At 40.1% G+C, this 20,059-nt stretch overlaps 1 protein-coding gene and 1 long non-coding RNA gene across 10 annotated transcripts in view; one reads left to right on the top strand and one right to left on the bottom strand.

Moving 5' to 3' along the window:
* Positions 1–20,059, bottom strand: part of PLEKHG1 (pleckstrin homology and RhoGEF domain containing G1) — a 198,284-nt gene that overhangs the window by 21,960 nt on the left and 156,265 nt on the right. For all 9 annotated transcript variants that reach the window (XM_068677079.1, XM_068677074.1, XM_068677075.1 and 6 more), the window contains 2 exons: positions 10,335–10,435; positions 4,370–4,439 (listed from right to left, as the gene is read on the bottom strand). In XM_068677079.1, the coding sequence (XP_068533180.1) occupies positions 4,370–4,439; positions 10,335–10,435 (171 nt within the window). The remainder of the gene's footprint in view (positions 1–4,369; positions 4,440–10,334; positions 10,436–20,059) is intronic.
* LOC137854090 (uncharacterized) lies at positions 13,659–18,294 on the top strand. The gene is made up of 3 exons (XR_011094952.1): positions 13,659–13,811; positions 14,380–15,009; positions 17,768–18,294. It is a non-coding gene; the product is annotated as an uncharacterized lncRNA (long non-coding RNA).

Raw genomic sequence — 20,059 nt, 5'->3', positions numbered from 1 at the left:
TCGCTCATACTTAAGCTGGTACGAATCAACAACATATACCTTGCTTAGGCATCAGCAGTAGTCGTGTGAACACATTGGGAGGGTGGCCAACAGAGCCGCAGATTTCCATTTCACAGTATGTAAAGAAACCTGATCTCTTAGAAATGCTGATCAGGTAGAAACCAAACGGGTATTTTCTGTAAACTTTTGCAGATTTGTTCTCAAATACATCTCAGTTACACAATTTAGAAGTTAACCTGTTCCTTCTCCACCACAATCAAAGAAGGTTGTTACTTGATAATAAATCCATCCCACTGATCTAAAACATACCCCATAATCTCTCCCCGCCACCACCACATATAACCACAACCTCCTCCTAAGGCTGAGGAAGGAAGCCTGAGGAAAGAGTCAAGATGTCTGTGCTCCCATGGACTGCCTGGTTACCTCGCACCTCTGCCACCTTGAGAGAAGGGACTACAAGTTCACGTGCACAGCTGATCCTACCCTAATTTACAGCAGGCTTCCCAGAGAGAGTGCTGTATTACTGTGGGGCATATCAGGGCAGACACCACGCAGGCTAAAGCCAATGCTGTGAACTATGTTCAGAAGCAAACTAAAAGCCAGGGCTAAAATGGATTTAATATATTTCAATCAATATTTTCACACCACAAGTTAAATAGTAGCTATGCTCATTGGTATTTCTTTAGATGCTCATGCTTCCTCAGCTTGAAAGCCATTACATTCACCTTAACTGCCTTCAAACCAGATTAAAAGTGATCTCTCAAGGGAGACTGGAATCATTCCAGAGATCATTTTTAATCTGGGGGCCAAAAGCTGTTACGGCAGAGGAAAAAAAAATAAATCTGAGACCAAAGCCAAGTTCATCAGCACTGACTACAAGTCACCCTGAAGAGCAAAGCCAAGCACAATAAGATCCCAGCTATACTTAGTTTGTCCCCTGCTGCTGAATCAATTCACTGTGTGTCTCCTACGCATGGAGCGAAGAGCCAAGCACATGGCTACAACCCTGATCTCTCAACTCTTGGTGCACTGTGCTTTTTTATAGCCATAAAAGGCACTTTAAAAGAAAATAGAGACTGAAAACATGAGCTGAGTGAGAGCGTAAGCTTAAGCCAATTGCCTGGATCTCCTCTTCATTAATGAGATGGGAGATTAGAGTAATTCTCCCTTTCCCCTTGGTTAAGCTGTTGGTTTGTCTTTCAGAAAACATATGTTCTAAATTTCTGGGGTGCTGAGTGAGAAGAGCAATGTGCCAGAATTAAGCTTTTCTTTTACAACTACTCACTTAAATGTAAACGTGTGGAATACCGAAGTCTATCTTCTAATTAACATTGGCATCATTACTATGAAAATTAAAGACTGAGTTGGCAAGAAAAAGTAAACAAACTTCTACGTGAATAATCAAGCTATAGCACTGGAACCTTTTATCAGCCTCTGATTACAGATAGCGGCAAAACATCTCCAAGACATTTAAAACAGTTCTCCTACATGAAGAGGCAGGCCCAGGGCTGGTAGAATGGCACTATTACACCACGACCCTACGTGACAAGTTATTTCAGAGCAGCAGGCCCCCCACACCATTTAAATAAAAACCCATTCATCCCCCCTCACTTCTTGAGGCAGATAGCTAAAACCAGCAAATCATGATCAGACAGCAAATTAAGAAAAGGTGTGCTTTTCTGCGCTTGTATCTTTATTTCCCCATGGGTTATTAATGGATTTTAAAAACATTTGGAAGAACAGGGGCTTAGTATAATGTTGTAAGCAGTTGTTAAATATTTCTACTGTCAGATAACTTTGCATGGTTATTTTATCTGTTAGTGAGTTTTATGTTACTGGATGGTTTACAGTAAAGATGTCTTGATGAAGTTGTTAACAAGTAAAAGCTGCCACATTAGGAGCTATTTACTTTGGGCACTCAACAGAATAAATGATAAAGACTCAAATCCACAATTGTGAGTCTTTGTTCAAAGTATGCTTATGTGATTTGATAATCCTTACTGTTTTTCCCTCAGAAATAAAAGTTGCAAGGCTGTTTACTACTCAAACATGAATGCTATACGCAAGAAACAATGATATATGATTGCGTAAGGGAAACATGAAAAGCTATGCAACAAATTTTACTAAACAAAACCAACTAACAAATTCAAGTTCAAAGAAACAGTCCATTGTAAACAGTTCAAAACTAGACCTTACAAAACTAAGCTTACTAGATTTTTTCAAGAATAGCAAACATTTCAATAAGCTCCAGTTACTTTAACCATAACTATTCTATTATTCAGGCAAAACAAATTTTCGCCATTTCACATGAATCCTGAAGAAAGAAAAGGCTATTACTTCATTCAGTTACTGAGTTTCATGAAATGCAAAAAGCAAACATAGTACCTACAGTGAAAACTTGATTATGTGTTTAAATTCCTAACAACTAGGATATTCACAAGTGAATCAGTAGGGTGAAAAAAAATGGAGCCAGCATAACCCAAAGCACAGCTCCACTGAAAACACTAAAGAAGCTCCAGTGGAGCTACATCCATTAGCTAAAGCCATGAGCTATGACTTTGGTATGAAATTATCCCCGTGTGTAAGTCACAGTGAAGATCTAGCACACTCAAAGTAATCAAACAATAAGTGGCTAAAGTCCCGTAAGACTTTAAGGACTGCATACTGCCAAAAAAGGATGTTTTGTTTCCACTACTCAATGCTGGGAAGATACGAGCAACCAAGAATGGACAACTGGAGTCTGTTAAGACAGTCACCAGTTACTGTAATGACATCTTCACAGCCAAAAACAGAACTGTGGGGTATTTTGGTATTGTTTGATTTTGCTTTTAAGTGTTTGCACTCGTCTGGATGAAGTTAAAAAATGTTCACTAGGATTGCAGTCTCCAGCAATTTCTGAGCCATCAGGCAGTTGCCTGCCAATAATACAAATGCTAAAAGCATTTGACAAGGGAACAAAAAAGCACAAGCAAGCAATGATACACAGATGGATTTTGGAACTAATGGCCAGAACGTCTATCAGAAAACTACTTTCAGCTGGCCAATATCACTGAGGGAGCAACTTTTTCCTGGACTAGTTATTATCTCTTGCACCACCTCTGTTTCGTGTCTCAGCCAGTAGTAGTCCCAGATACAAGCATGCAATATGGCAGAACAATGTACGAACTCCGAATTCCGACATCTGTAAATATCATGGAGGCCTCGCAACTGGGCGTCAGCTCAGGAACAACTTACATGACACACAAGGTATGACAATGGTGTCCACATTTTCTCTGTGGTAGAACCCACAGGAATAACTGGGACCCTCAGCTCTGGAATGACCCACAAAATCAGCATATCGTAGGATAATTTAGATTGGGTGGGAACTCTGAAAGTCATCTCATCCTTCCTCCTGCTCAGAGCAGGACCATTTAGATCACATTGCTCATCTTCTAGAGCTCTAAATATCTTTAAAGAAGGAGATGCTACAACCTCTCTGCAGTCCATTTGATGCTTGGCCACCTTCTTATGGCTAAACAACAAACCTGAAAATCATTAAAACAAACTGGAATTTCCCTTGTTGTAACTTGTGTCCACTACCCCTTATCCTATCATTGTACTCCTTCCAAAAGCAGTTGGACTTTGTCTTCTCTATATTTTCTTGTTAGGTAGACAGCAGTAGACATTTCTGCTCAGCTTTTTCTTGTTCAAGCTAAACAAATCTTGTTTTGTCAGCCTTAGTACAGCGTATTTTTCATTCTCCTGACCTACTGGCTCACTCCAGTATGTCAATGTCTTTCTTGTACCAGAATTCCAAAATTCGTCACAGTATTCCTTATGTAGTCTTACAAGTGCTGCATAGAAGGGAAGAAAAGCAGGTTCTCTAAATCCGCTGACTACATTTTTGCTAATATATCCCAAGATGCTGTTGGCCTTCACTGCAATGACATACCGCAGATACACTTGTGCTCCATGACCCCAGATCCTTTTCTGCTGAGCTGTTCACTGGGCAGCCAGAACCTGCCCGCAGGTGGGGTTGTTCCATTTCAGGTATAAGACTTTGCATTTGCCCTTACCACATTCTCCTTCAATTCGACATAGTTTGTTTGAAGTGATAACAACATGCCACAAGCCCGACTGCAATGTGGCAAAAATACATCCAACACTAGGTTCTTCCAGTGCTTACAAAAGATCAGCTGCTAGATAAATTTTTAAACACGGAACAGAGACATACCACTATTGTCTACCAAGAGAAATTCCTTTGTTTTCTGTTGATTTGCTAACTTTTCTTGGTTGAAATAAAAATTAGGTCTCGGAAGTAATTAATTTTACTTTCCCATATCATTCTGCAATAGGCGTTGTGCTGCAGATTCTTGCAGTAGCCTCTTACCTTGGAAACAAAACAGTCTGCTATAGCCACAGGATCATTTTCACAGTTTTCTAAGTCTTGCAGAAGTTCACTAAAACAAAGAACAGAAAAATCCAAGACAATTATTGCACATCTCAGAATAGACACACACGTATACCCTAGAGCCAGACACTTCCACTGTTCATGGCAGTGATACCCAAAGCACTTACGATGGAGGTAGTCCAAAAAAGGGTACTAGGAACCCTCTGGCTCCCCTGCATAGACCTTCCATTTTCCAATGAACTGGACCACGTAAACAGACTTCTTTGTTTCTTTTCAGAATATAAATACACCATCTTATAAAACAGGGTCAAAACTGGACTGAGTCAAACATACAGTTCTGGTTCCTAACGCATAAAACACAACAGTATCTTAGCTCTGTTCAGTGCTACAGCCATTGCTCCTCTCCCATACAGATAAGACACTAAGATTTGGATGTCCACAGCTGCACAGTATCTCCACATGTACCAAACATATTTTTTTCTTATGCACAATCAAGCTGTTACCTGCACATGCACAGAAATTCCAGTTCTGGTACCACAACATGTGATCAAAATAAACAACTGCTTATCTTTTTTGCCAATATGTTAAGCCACATTAATTGACTTTACATACGCTTTAATTGATTCTAACAAATGGTGGCACCATGGTAACTGCAGCACTGGAATACTCGCTCCTATCAAAAAAATAATAAAGTCAAGCGACCACAAAACTTTATGGTCTCTTCCTCCTAGGTATGAAGCCATGTAGAGAAGTTTTCTCTTTGGAGACAGATGAGCATGCTAGGAAAATGGTATTCCCACATACTTAAACATGCAAGTCACCACAATGACCATGGACTGCCAATCTATGCAAAGATGAGTGCCTTTCTCCAGAATGACTGCTCTTCTATGACACGCATAGTGGTGTAGTCAGAGGGCTGTTTAGCTTGTACATCAGCTGACACAGTCAAACCAAACAAAATTTAAAACACGCTGAAGCACATGCCCTGTCCTATAAAGATTTTGTATGTTCCAGTAGCTTGACGTGACTGAGGTGGATGAGAAGCTAGTCCGAAAAACACGGATGAGAAGCAGGAATGTGTTACATATACAAGAACAGTAATAAGTTCACACAGGAAGATTTGTCTACCTTTAGTGGGTCTCTTCACTGAAGAAAAGTGGTGAGCCAGGAAAAAGTTTTCTGGAAGGGAATATATAAATTCTACATGCATAAAAATAAAACCTAACTGAGAGGATTTTATATTTTTGACATGCCAAGCAGGAAATGAATTCATTACAACAGGAGCAAAGCAATAATGGAGTATGTTCACTATCATATGAAATTCAGTTCTGGAAAGCCAATTCAGTGAAAGAAAGAGTTCAAGCAGCAGAAGAAAACCTCAAAGGTCTCTCGTTGATCCTAATATTCTTTAGTCCTACTGAAAGATGTACTCAGAATACCAACAGGAAAAAAAAAAAAAGAATTTTCTTCCAAATGGTTCTCTGGGAGACCTTTTTTTCCTTCTCATCAGATGTTTTTTCGTTTAGTGCTACTTTTCTCCCAGTTCACAGCTGGTTCCCTGAATGAGTTTTGCATAAGAGTTGCTAAGCTTGTATCTAGGGAACTACCCTTTTCCCTTCTAAGCAGACACAATTTCCCTGTGTAAGTAAGAATGGGAGTAAAACAGAAAAATTTCCTGACTTATTCTTTGCTCCTGTAATTACTGGGGGAAGGAAGGGGAGAAATCAGTAATCAGTCACATTGAAAAAAAGACAGACAAAGAACTTAGGTTAGGCGGTCACTAAGGCACTCTGTATAGCAATAATTTAACCTCCACACCTCAGATTTTCCCTTCATTAAAATCAAAATAAAAATATGACCCTTGCTTGATAGCCCACATCGGTGAAGATCCTTTAAATCAGCAAAAGAAAGAAGCTGTACCAATGCTGAGCATAACCATTAATTATAATGGCTGTTTCCACAAATGAGTTTTGGAAATAACATCAAATACACTGAACAAGCTCAGCGTATTCCTGTAAGTAGAGGTTCTCCTGATGGCTTAGAATACATTTAATTGCCATTTTGTTCCTACTGGTCTCCTTTAATACCATATTATTTTTCCTGCATGATACAGTAATATTGCATTTAAAGTTTTCATATATTCACGCAATGAGTCCAGGTTTATGCAGTAAATGTGTTGGTGTCTTGTGTCTTCAGCACAAGCACAAAATGTAAGGGTTGTGATTTGAATCATTTTGTTAGCTGTACTGCACTCTCTTCTGTCTCATCTGGCAGATGAGACAAAGAATGGGATTGGTAAAAGCAGCCTGCCACTGTGTAACAACAGCGAATCTGTTACACCCAGGAATCCTGAAAAACTTAAAGAAATCCCTATAACAACACACTGACGTGTGAAAGAGCGAGTTTATAATTATGCATTTAAACACCTGACAACAGAAGTAGTGGAGAGAAAGCAGAAGTTCCCTTCACCTGGGTATCCAGATGTTTTACACTTTCCACAGATAGTAATGGAGCTCTTAGCATCCATGGTTACTTATGCCAATGGCCCAGGCAGGAAGGGAGCACAAGGAAGCACTGGGAGAAAATGTGATGCTCTTGCAGCTGAACTGCTAACAAGACTCAAGCTGAAATACATCACGAATGCCAGTGCTCTTTAAAACCATGAACTAAATTATGCAGCTTGGGTTGTTATGGTCTGGAAAAATGTGATCATCATCAATAGCTAATGATAAGTCCTTTGGGATGAGAGAGGTAAATGTAGAAAGACAGAGAATTTTTTATGAAATGAACTTGTTACCTTTACAAGTCAAATGAACATAAGTCTCATTAAACTATCTTTTAGGATGTTCTGACATTTTGGAGCATGAATTATTTTCACGATGAAACACTTAACTTCCCCTCTCAGTGGGTAAAGACTGTTAGGTCCGTATGAAGATGCTGACTACAGGAGGTGAAGAGGAATAAGTTAAATCCATTTACAGGTCTGTAGATAACTAATACTTGCACACAAACAAGTTACACACTTTTTCATTTTATTCATTGTATCATCACCACACTATTTTAAAAAAGCTCCAGGATTTTTTCATCTTGTTCTTGATCTTAATTGGTGAAAAAGAAAGATGATAATGACAGGCATCTTGGATGGGCCAGCTTTGGTGGAATAGAAGGAACAGAAAGAGGCAGAAAGGGAACAGCATTATTTGTCCTGCTGAAAATTTCACCCATGATGAAAAACAGTTGCAGTGTGCAGCTTAACCATAAATGCTAACGTATTGTCAAAAAAAACCATTATCATGATGCCTAACAACGTTCAAAGCTAAAAGGGACATAGCAAACACAATCTGGTCCTTTTGGTTGAATAATTTCATTATATAAAAATCTAGAAAATTTATCTGAAGAGTTCAGATTTTTTTACTAAAAAAAAAAAAAGATATAAATTATACTTGATATAATCACACAGCTACAAACATTTTGTGACAAAAACTAGTATCTCCACACTCAAAAAACCTCCTTTTCCTTTAAAGGCAAGCTCTTATAGGTTTTATGAAGGCTCTTCCCAACAAGAAGTCAACCACTGCCATCATGAAGCTCAGAGCAGAGGAACTGCTGAAGATGGCAGCTGTACAGAAGAGCCCTGCACAGCATCTGTGTGCTTCAGTAATCACTGATGGACAAAGAGCGTCCATGATCTCTGTTGGCAGCAGAGGTTTCAGCTTGGCCTCTCTTAAGACCGGCTGAGTGTTGGTAGAAGTATGAACCTATGCATGTTTCACCACAGAATTCCCATTTCAGAATGAAGTCACGCTATTGCAAATATATCCCAAATCGTTGCTGGAAAGAATCTCAACAGGAGAGGCCAGAGAAGTAAGGCAGCAAATGCTGATTTAGAGGATGCTTCCCCCTTCCGAATAAATCAGTAAATAGTGAGGGAGCTTTTTCCAACAGATGGAGAAGGACTGGTGGAATATGGTCAATAATTCTACTTTAAGAAACAGCTTTCCAAAAAGTGATCACAAAGGACTAGCAGTTAGCATCCTGACTATCATTTCCGCTATTCAATACAACACCTAAAAGTCATTTCAGTAAATGGCATTTCTCACATCTATACAGGCCACAGAAGCCCAAGATTAAAAAGTTTCATCACTGATTAATCGTCACATTCAGAGTTGAGAAAAACATGGTCATTCTGAAACTATGAAATCATTCTCACAAAAAGCATCTGAAACTACTAACTCAGAACTGCCAAGTGGAACTTATTCAAAGGTAAAAATAAACTAAGAGGCTATAGAGTATGTTCAGGACCCAGAAGCTACATGCCAAGTTTCACACAGGAGGGAACTTTATCCTTGAAGCTATATTAGGATCTACAGTGCGTGTTGGCTCTTAAAAAATCTCACAATTTCCATGTAGAATTTTGAATCGTGATGCCTGAAATATATTAGCAATTTACTAGAGGCTTTGGACAACTTTCCAGTGAGATTTAACCATTCTAACATATCTATCCCTAGGAGCTCCCAAATTATTATTATTATATCTTATTTTTTTTTTCTTTCTTTTAACCTCTGGAAATCCTTTTTTTCTCTCCCTCAAATCATTTATTCTGTATCATGATTAAAAAGGTACTTTTATTCAGTAATATTTGCAATGATGCCTATATAAGTGTGTCCCAACTACGTATCCTGCTATTTCTCTGGCTTTGAAGGATCAGAAAATACAATGGCCACGTCTGTTTGTTTTTTGTTTTTTGTTTTTGTTTTTTTTTCCCACCCTGTGACTATTAAGAAGCTCACAGTCATTGTCTCATGGCTCTAAAACACAGGATCAGACTACCACTATGTATTTTCCATCGTGTTAGATATTCAGTCAAGGCAGAAGTTGTAGCTGAAGCAGGACTTAGCAGCTTTCCTGAAAGTGTATTTCCCATACTGTGCTGTAGATGCAAGATTCAGAAAAGGATTTTAGGTTTCAACTTTGTCCAACATTTCTAAATAATCTACCTCCACTCTCCCCTTTGATTCTGAACAGTGATCCCCAGCAGCAGAAGCACTTTAAAATAGTTTCCCATGATGACAGAAAAATACCAAAGAAGCTCTTTGCCGGGGTCCTCCACTTCAGAATCCTCTTTTCATTTAAGGAAATTATTTGGTGTTCTTCAAAGATTACAACAGTTTGGGATATCTTTTGTCAACTACAGTAAGGCTAAGACATCTTTTACAGGAATAATGGGACATAGAAGACATGGGAACTTTATGCCATTAGGTTTGTTGCATTGATTGCATGTTCAGGTTTTCCTTAAATACTGAGTAAGTTAATTATTTTTTATAACAGAGGATTCAGTCAAAAGTAGCAGTAGCATGCTCCTAAAACTGCAGATACTGCAGATCTCACACAATCTGGCACCAGCTATAGAAGCAAGAGAAATTTTACTTTAAGTTCCCATTATATGCTAGAATCCCATTTGCAGAGTTTCAGAGAAGGCTGTAAAGATACCTAACAGAAGTATTCAATACATAGCAAGGTACTTGAACACAGCTTTGATAAATTATTTCAGGGAGTGCCTAGCAGTTTAAAATGTTACAAAAGCCAGATATGTCAGTACTCCAAAGGACCTAATGTAATAGGGATAAAATATTATCTGTTTATTGAGACTGAAGTTTAAATCATGGTGGTCTTGCACTAGGTTCACCTGGAGCATGGAGCAGGTTAGGTTTATATTTATGGAAATACCCAGCATGAAAACAGAAGTAGTAAATGCAGACCACGCTTGATTCATTAAACCAGCAGCTACATAATCTGATCTCAGCAAACCAACCCAGTTGAGAATCAAAGAAATACCATTTCTCAATTTATATATCTTGGCTGTATTACAGTGATAAACTATTTACTTGGTTTGCTCCCTTCCCCATCAACACAGGCTGCTTCATTTAGTTAAACACTAATTTACCTGTTGAAATGGTAGATATCCCGTATGTTTCCAAACAAGGCTGATCTCTCTTCTGTCCCCAGGGACAGCTTGGATTGGTCAGTGATACAATCGAGGTAATCCTACAAGAGAAATGAGAATGATGCCTTTAGACATTTCCTCCTTTTCTAGGTCAGTAAATGGAGCTACCTTTTATTGTTCAAGATGAGTTCCTTCATATCAGTTTCACATTATTATTACAGTAAACCCTTCAGTAGCCTCTCCGTGAACAGTCATTCTATTATGAAAGGTAACAGTACTTACCTGTTCACTGAAACCAAGAAAATAACAGAAGACTGAATGCTAAGTTATAGTCCTTAGACTGGACAGCCAACATTTCTCTTGCTACTGATATACAAATGTTTTCAGATTTCATTCACAGTGACAGCTTAATTGATCATTTAACTGGCTCAGAGACAAAAAAAAATGTACAAAAAAATGTACAAAAAATGTAGAATGTCGTTTAATAGTCTTAGTAACAGAAAACCTATATAATCAAGAACTGAAAACATAGAAACAAGGGCTCAGAAAAGCAAAAACTACCAAAAAAATCTTTTAAAACCATAGCTGGAAAAAAACAAACACACACAACACAGAGTTTGTAGAGGACAGAAGATCCCAGAGTATATACACACATGCAATTTAACCAAACGTACAGTTACATTGCAAACTACTGTGGTATATGTTTTAGCAAAGACTTTAGCAAATACTTTCACATTTACAAGAGTGTCTCATCCAATGACTTCAACTGAATAGGAACAAGAGAACTAGAAAAAAGATCAGGCCAGCATTGTTCTAGCAGAACAACTTTCCCATTTCTCCCCCATTTTGATAAGAGCTCAGCTCCCAAAGCATCACCTTTCATTCCATTGCTGCTTCAGTGTTAAAATTTCCTCAGCTAAGGGCAAACAAATCCACTGGGCTTTTTAACTAACTTCAACTCATAAACCAAGAAACCCAATGTGCTGCCACATCCATGAAGAAATTCTGCTAGAGGATGGAAAACAATAAAAGAAAAGTGAAAACAGCTGAAACAATGTGAAATAAAAATAAATAAAATCCCTTAGCCTAGGGTTAGACAACGTGGTGTGGCAACCCACCAAAAGCAACACAGCATTCCACTGCTCGGCAAGGAAGGAACCCTGTGAAACGTCAACTAGACCATGAAAACTTCTAAGATGCAACTGCGTGCCAGAGTCATAAAGAAAAAAATATTACACAACACATGCACTGGACAAGATCCATTCTCCGAAAATCCAAAGACGACAAAGGGTTTGGATCAGACATTGATCTGACCTTTGGATTTTAGATGCTCTTGTTAGGATGGTTATGAATTACAGCACTCAAGTCTCTATCCCCATGTTCTTTGCAACTGAGATGGTATAATCAGAATCACAGGTCCTAGTCCTAACACTCAATAATCCACATTTGGTATTTGGTTACCAAATTAAATCTACCCCTCATCACCACCAAAAAAAAAGAGTTTTTTTGTTTGTTTGTTTGTTTGTTTTCCAACAGGAAGAAAACAAGCATATTCAAATGCAACTTCAGTGTCTTTAAGAACAACAAGCAGCAGTGGGCAAGCAAGTAGGCACGTCCCAGAAAGCCTTCTCATCTCTTCTGTGATGGACATCTGTACCGTATCTTCTTGCAGCCTCCTAGTCCCAGCCTGTCCTTGAAATGCATTTGTGCAGTAAGCCATTGGAATGGCATCCCTGGGACTGCCTGAATTTGTTTTCATTTCATTTATACTCAGATATTCATTTTAATAATATTCATTTATACTCAGAAGCTGTAGATGAGTAAAAGGTTTGGGAATTCTGGTGAGGCAGGCCGGATTGCAGCATGTAGTATGCTAGCTCAAAGGCAGTAGATGATAGTTTCAGGGCTACTCCAATGACAGCAATAAATAACTTTTTCTGTCCACTAATACAAATCCACATTTAACAGTGAAGAACAAAAGCTCCAGTGGAGCTGTGATTCTCCGAAAACATTTGAGCATTGCAGGAGCACTGTAGCATCCTTAGCTGGTGCGGTGTGTTACAGAGGAATGAAAATCTCACAGTAACTCCAACTCTCAAGTAACTCCACACAGCCTGTTTATTGAATACAGAGGAGTTTCTTTCAAACTCCATCTCAGAATGGGTTTCTTAAAAAAAAAAAAAAAGTCCAGAGTCTTTTCTTTTTCCCCAGTATTGTAGACAGTTTTAAAAGCATAACCTCCTATGTGCTCCTTTTGTCCTCCCATCCCATTTTTCTCCACATATGTACATGTACATTTTTCTCAGTCTTTTACCAACTTTTAGCAAGAAATAAGGAACCGGGCCCTTTCTAAGGCTCCTGCCAAGAAAAAGCCTGCAGGTGCTTTGGCAGTTTTCCAGCATTCCAGCAGCATGTGCCAGGATCAGGTTATCCCACGCACGCACAGCTTGTGCTCTCTGCTGCGAAAAGTTCCCCAAGACTGCACCTCTGGCCTCCATGTCCTCCCATCATCAGATCAGAAGCAAACTGGAAACAAATGGCTGAGTTTTTGCATACTTAGGGTAAAGGGAGACCGTTCTTCATTAAAAATGCTCGGGTGCGAGGATGGCGGTTGCAGGCCCATCCTCACAAAGCGGTCTGACAAAGTCCGGGCACGCTGCAGCAGCAGCACGTGGCTTGCAGTGACACAGCAAGTGGGACCTTTCTGGTTATATTGCTTTATAGAGTACGTGTGCTCTCATAAAGTTTCATGAACTCATCCGGGAAACTGATGCAGTATCGGTGTATAGCCTTCTGCAAGGACAACAGCAGGAGCAGATCAAAGCTACCCCGCCATGGGGTTTTTCCTAATTATTTCTTAGCAAGTGGTACTTTACCCCCATGGTAGTCACTGCAACCTCCTGCAGCATATCAACAGCTGTTATCATCTGAAGCCATAATGAAAGGTTTGGAGCTAGGAGATAACAGGGCGGGCTGCAGCCATAATGACACGGTGCAGAAATCAACAGAATTTATCAGAACAGAGCACTGGGCTTATTCGCTTTATTTGTTTCTTGTCAGCATCTACGGACCTTCTGTCAGCACCGAATGATTTGTTTATAACCTTTGCCTTCACTGGTGTTTTATTGCTTCTCTGCAGTTAGAGCAAAACATTTAGCTTACTTTATAAGAGAAACAAAAATAAATGCCGGTCTCCTTAGATTGATTTATGGAGCAAGGTTTGTTCTAATCGTATTGCACAATTTTTCCACCCTATTTCCTGAATCTCTCCACAGACTAGAAGAGGCTTGCCGAATGGCTCTGCCTCCCTCGCTGGGTTTGACATTCTCCCCATTTGTCTTTCATCGCTCCGAGTCTATCGGGAAGAACGTCTGTTAGGAGCTTCGCATCTGATGACTGCCTCCTCCTCTGCAATCACCTGAGAAAGATCTCCAGAGGAACAAAATGATGACAACCCTAACCTCTGAGGATAAAACAGTAATTGTACGAATTGGAAATGAGAGAAAACTGTCAAGAAAAGAACAAAATGAGCAAAAAGTTCTTTACAGATTGATTGAAACTATTTTTTTTTTCCATGGCCAAAGGTCAGAAACGAAATGCAAATTCACGTGGGACGTTTTCATCTAGACACCTATATTATTATTCTTTGGAAACAGGCCCCCGCTTAGCTTTAAAAACATAATAAAAGCTAAACAATAATAAATAATAAGCCAGACATTAATGCGGTTATGTTAAAATTACATGTTAAAATTAGAAATTTTATGTTAACATAGTAATGTTAATGTGGGTAAAAGTGACATTACCTTGTAAAATATTTTTTCCTGCCCTGAAAGAAACAAATATATCTTCTCTATATATCAAATATATCCTCTATAGAGCAGGAATCTGCACGTATGAAAATCATTGGAGATAAGCAAGAATGTTGAAGGAGTAGTGCTGTTGCATGTGTACACCTTTACCAAATGGCAGACACATGAAACACTGTAAATCTGAATAAATATCAATAACAGGAAAAAATAAAAATAAAAAAATCTTTGCATTCCAGTGCCTAAACACAGGCTGAAGGAGAACGCAAGGCTGCTGTACATCTTTGGACTTCAACAACGTGTACTTGACTCAAAAGTTGAGTACTTTCACCAAGAAAACTCAGTCTCTGACCAAAAAACGCCTAAAACCAGGTACTCATCAAAACTCCAGTGACATCTCATGCTGCAGCAGGAGGAGGAACATGCATTATTAAATCAAGCTAGACCTGCATCCAGGTTGCACAATACCATCGCTCAGACCCCAGTTTTCTGATATTCCCTACTTCTGTACTACCAGAAAGGCAGCCCCTTCTCCTGGATGCTATACCAACCCCCTGAGCATGTCATTTGCCCAGCTGCCCTCTACCCAACACGAGTGCAAACAGCACAGATCAGCTGGTTGTGGACAAGAGGAGCCACTGACATGCTTCAGCAGCCCGGGCTGCCGGCATTATGTTCCCACACTGCTTTGAGGGAAAGGCTGTGGGCCAGAAAGAAAACACGCTGCAAACTGGATCCCAGTTGTAGCCTGCTAGCTAGAGCCACGCTGACCAAACCACAGCTCATCCTTGTAGCCAAAGAGAAGGTTGGGCAACTGCTGCTGTACAACAGTAACTGCTAGAACATGCTCCATGCTGCTGATTACAGAGGTAATTATAATCTCTACCGATGCCCCTTTTGCCTGATTTTTTTTTCTATTCCTTTTTATTATTATTTACTTCATTTGTGGATTTATCTGGTATGTACAGAAGCATTGTCTGAATGCCTTGTGGGGAAAAAGATAGCATACTATCCACAACAGGTGGCCGAGGACACAGTGCATGTCAGAGCAGCTCTTCTCAATTACTTAAAGTACAGCTGTAACCTGCAGAGAGAAGGTGCACTTGGAAACAACCCCTATCTTGCGTTCTCAACCTGCTTCCTTTGGCTGTATCTGGCTGAGGACTTAGAGATTTAAATCAAAGCCCTCTCCTTGCCATATCAAGGCCTCCTGTCAGTATTTCTCCTTAAAGCACATCACTATCATTATTGCTATTACTTTCTGTGATAGAAGATGATAAATCCATTATTTTAGTGTGGGTCTCATAATCTGCACAGTGGTTTACCTGGAGACCCCTGTAGCAAAACTTTTCATGCAGCCAAAATTAACACTTTTCGGACTGCTTTCTTCCCTTCATTTTCTGTCTTCCATGTTCATCCACTTTATTCTCTGCAAAGGGTCACATATCCGTAGGAAGTTTCATTTTGTCTGAAATCCTCTTTCTCTTCTGTGAGTGAAAAAATGCTCGCTCAATTGCTCTTAAAACTATTTCCCAGCTGCCAGTCCCTTTTCAAAGCCCTTGCTCTCTTTAGCCTCACCAGAGAGCCTGACGTGTTCTCACTTGGAAGGCAGAAACCCATACCCACCAAGATAATTAGCACCCTAACTCCCTGCTTCAGGAGTTCCTCTGCAGGAGAAGCAGGAGCAGCAGCAGCTGGGCTTCAATGCATTACCTGTTTGATTCAACAGAGAAAGTACTAACTTTTCTTTTTTTTTTTTTCTGGGATGGTGAGGATTTGCTAGCTTGCAGAAGGTATCTCCACCTCCCATGAGTAACACAACCACTATCCTAGGCTGCAAGCAACACAGTCATGTTGTCATACAATGGGCTAATACAGATAAATACTTATATTTCATTAATATAAGCTTTTTTTTTTTTTTTTTAACTGTAGATGCAGTTTGATTACTATAAAACCCTGCATTTTATTTCTGCCACAGATGTTACATATTAATGTCACCAGTAAATCAAACTTTAAAATAAAATAAAATCTTGTACTGTCCACCATATAGCGGACTTCTCTACATGCAAAAATGGAATTAAATAAAAAAGGAAATTTCTGTGAGCATATCTTTCTACCTTCTACATGTACTTTAAGCAGAAAGTGAAGACTTTTATTAGTAGCAGTATTTTTACAGATATCTGAAGCAGGCAAATCCAAACATAGGCCAAAGCACGAACAGGTCTGAAAGGACAGCGCCCGCCTGGGGCTAAGCACAGCAGGGCACAGCCCTGCCACCAGGTGACCACCAGAGCCAGGGGCTGTGAGAGGAAAACCCGGGCTCAGAGCTCTAAGCAAAGCCACACAGTCTCCTTTGCTCATGCCAGCAAAGAGAGCAGAAAGGTCCTGGGTGCCGGGTACCTCCTATTCCCTTATTTCCCTTCATGTACCCTAGGACCTTGAATGTAAAACTGACACTTCATGCTGGGAGAGAGAGCCCTGCCATTGTGGGGATCTCAGCTCCCCACAGCCTTGTCTCCCACGCAGCCGCCCCCATGCTGGAAGCAACCTAACCCTGCTGTCAGGGGAGAAGGGCAAGGAGAATATATCCCACCGCAAACAGCCAGCAAGCCTCTGAAGAGGAATGGTAGAAGTAAGCCCCAAGTTTTATACAATCCATTACTACGTGTGGTGTGTGACTGATCCCCTTCCTCTCTGATTTTCACGCAGAAGTGGCAGGATGCTGCCCCGCTGATATCAGTCCTCTCCCCAGGCACCACGTGGATGGAGGTGGTGGAGGAAGCTGTATAAACTCACCGTTGTTTATGGCCAGCTTCCTCGGCATAGCCAATTCACACATGCAGCCGGCTTACAGCCTACAGATTACAGCAGTAAAGCTGGCGTGGTGATCCAGTAAGACGATACTGCCCACTGACTGCATGCAGCAGGGCAAAGATTGATGGGGAGAGCACTCGTGAGAACATGATATGAAGAAAGACTAAAAATAGAGAAGCGCATTTCAGTTTTCTTTCCACTGTTCAACATTGCAGAGAAAGGTGACCATGACAGACTTCTTGCATTTTCCACAGTTAGGGGTCTACAGGATACGATGTTTACAGAGCATTGTATCAACTTTCACCTACAGAACAAAAGAAGGGTATTTTTTTTTCCTCACATCACTATTCTCAAGCAACAGATTTTCTACAACCAACATGCCTCCCTCCCTCATCTTATAGATGTTACAACACCACCTCATTTGCAGATACTAAGGACGGGAAGTAGTGACCTCTGGTAGGTTGCCTTGGCTTCTTCTGCATGCATGGAAAGCCACAGTGGGAGTACATGTCAGCCAAAATTAGCTGTGACGAATTCCTGAGTCCTAACACTATGCCTTGCACCTCTAGAACATGCTCACTCTTTGGTTTTGACTGCCTGTGAGCAGTTGTGCCCATAAGCACGCACGGGGCTGCATACAACGTCTGAAAATTTCTAGGGCATGTCAATGTCAACAGTGCAAGAATCAGGAGACCTGGTTGCAGGACCTCAAGGATGGACTGCTTTCATGGATTTTGCCTTCTTAGCAGAGGAGAATTTTTGCTTGAATGAAATACAATCGAAGTTTAATAATATTCCCCTGTTCACCTGCAGGTATTTCACACCAAAATCTCCCATCCTAAAAAGACACCCTGGAAGGCAGTCTGTCAATTAAATCAAGGTGTAATTTGATAGAGATGTGCTAAAAGCACTCATAATGTGAAACTGGGATTCATGGATCATGCACAGACACGTCCCCTAAATCATCCATCATCTCTGAAGATGATATGGGTAAGTCACTGGGAACAGAAACTCACATGTAATGCCACTTACACACTTCAGCACACTAACTTATTGAAGTCGTAACCCACTGATTAAAACCACGTTCCATGTTTATCTTCGGGTATCAGCAAGCACCGACTGATAAATCACAGCTACAGGAATTTTGCCCAGAAGCTGGCACTAAGAATTGCTACTCAGAGGTATGATAAGACGTAAATTCAGAGAGCAGATGGAGATCATGGGATGATAACAAATGCTATCAGTAGTTTACTGACATGTCATTGAAGAGCTATGTGAGGCCCCCATCCAACTGGCTTCCTAAAGATATAAGGAAACAGAAGAAATAAGCTACAATAGTAAGGAAAGACAAATGAAAACATTAACCAGCAGTTAGGATGTCAAATGGTTTGTAGTCGCTAGGCAGATGAAGTAAGTACTCTGCAAACTTCTGTATCAAAGTCTACAATTGAGGCTTGACATCATCAGAATAAATCAGCAGCAGCACTCAAAAAACTAGTGTTGCTTTTGTGTTTTTTTTTTTTTTTTTATAGAAAATATCATCTAAAGATGTGCAATGATTATGAATTCTAAAAAAAGAAACTCAAAGTTCTTCTGTATTATTTACGTTAATCCTCACAACAGTGCTTACTCTGTCTGACTATAGCCTTATTAAACCAGTGTCAAGCAAAGCGCAGAAATTTTGTAAGGTGTATTTAGTCCTTAAATGTGGGACACAGCTGGGAAAGGAACCTGAATCTTATCCTGTTGACTATTGCCCGTTACACAAACTGTCCCCAGTTTGTACGGTAAATGACTGTTGCCATTTTTTTTAAGGTGATCTTGATATCCCTGCTAGTTAAATGAGGCATTCCAAAAGAGAAATATTAATTTTAAAACACAAGAAGGGAAACTGCAACAGTCTGTTTTCCAAAGAATGAAAATGCAAACCCAGCATGATGAAGAAAATGTGCACACATCCTAAACATGCATTTATCTTAACCTTAGTAACCACACGATTCCCAGAGATTTATTGATAGATTTTATCAGTAATATATGAACAGCAATGAAGTGGAAGGTTATAGCAGTGGGTGGTTTCCAACTGAAAATGTAAGAAAGTATCTTATTTGCAAAATGGTCTTCTCATGAAACCACAAAAAATTGCAGCTAGCACCACACCTTAATCCATGGGAGTGGTGAGAAGGAAAAACGAGAGTGCTATGCGGTCTGTTAAGCCTTCAGGTTTAAAGGGCATGGGTTACTAGAAGAACACAGTTCAACAATAAGTAATGTTTAATAATGATGATAAAACAAATTAAAAATGCTCAAATATTTTCATGGACCAGAAGGGAAATGGTCATAATAAGTTATTAAAATTCCAGAAACCATGGGCTGGCGGCAGTCTCAGTAGTTTGTTTCAATTTAATATATCGCTTCCAAATTTCAGAATTCCCTCACAGAAATCCCACTCATTGTGCAAAAAAATACATCATCTTATTAAGCACTTAAATATTTACTGAGAACTTAGCAGCATAAGCCCACAACTCCTCTTCCCTGCGTCTCAGCTCTCATCCGTACTCCTCCCAGTTGTGCTACCTACCCGTGCCAGGCTTTCTTGCCTGGAGCCACCACACTGCTCTTCAGAGCTCCCCATCCACTGACAGTGAGCAAATGGAAGCCACAAGGCAGAGGTTAACAGGGCCATCTTTTGTAACTTTCTAAATGACAACAGGGCTCTACACATCTCACTGAACAGTAATATAACCTCATGGTCCAGCCTCAGTCTTGTTTTAGGAACAAAGTTTCATGCTCAGGTTCCCTTGCAGACCATACACCCTCCTAAACTGTGCATTCCCTATTTAACCTTTTCTTACCTCCCCCCTCCAAAATGAAAAGAATAGAGCTTTCCGGAACAGAAGATTAATTTTCACCCTTTTATTTTATTCATTTGCATTTACAGAATCACGGAATTGTTGAGGTTGGAAGGGACCTCCAGAGATCACCTAGTTCAACCCCCTTGCTCAGGCAGGGTCAGCCAGAGCATATTATGCAGGATGGCATCGGGGCAGGTTTTGAGTGTCTCCTGAGAAGGAGACTCCACCACCTCTCTGGGTAGCCTGTTCCAGT

The sequence above is a fragment of the Anas acuta genome, chromosome 3 (assembly GCF_963932015.1).
Source record: "Anas acuta chromosome 3, bAnaAcu1.1, whole genome shotgun sequence".
Taxonomy (NCBI): domain Eukaryota; kingdom Metazoa; phylum Chordata; class Aves; order Anseriformes; family Anatidae; genus Anas; species Anas acuta.
The sequence above is the reverse complement of the archived record's forward strand: the minus strand, read 5'-3'. Positions and strand labels throughout refer to the sequence as shown.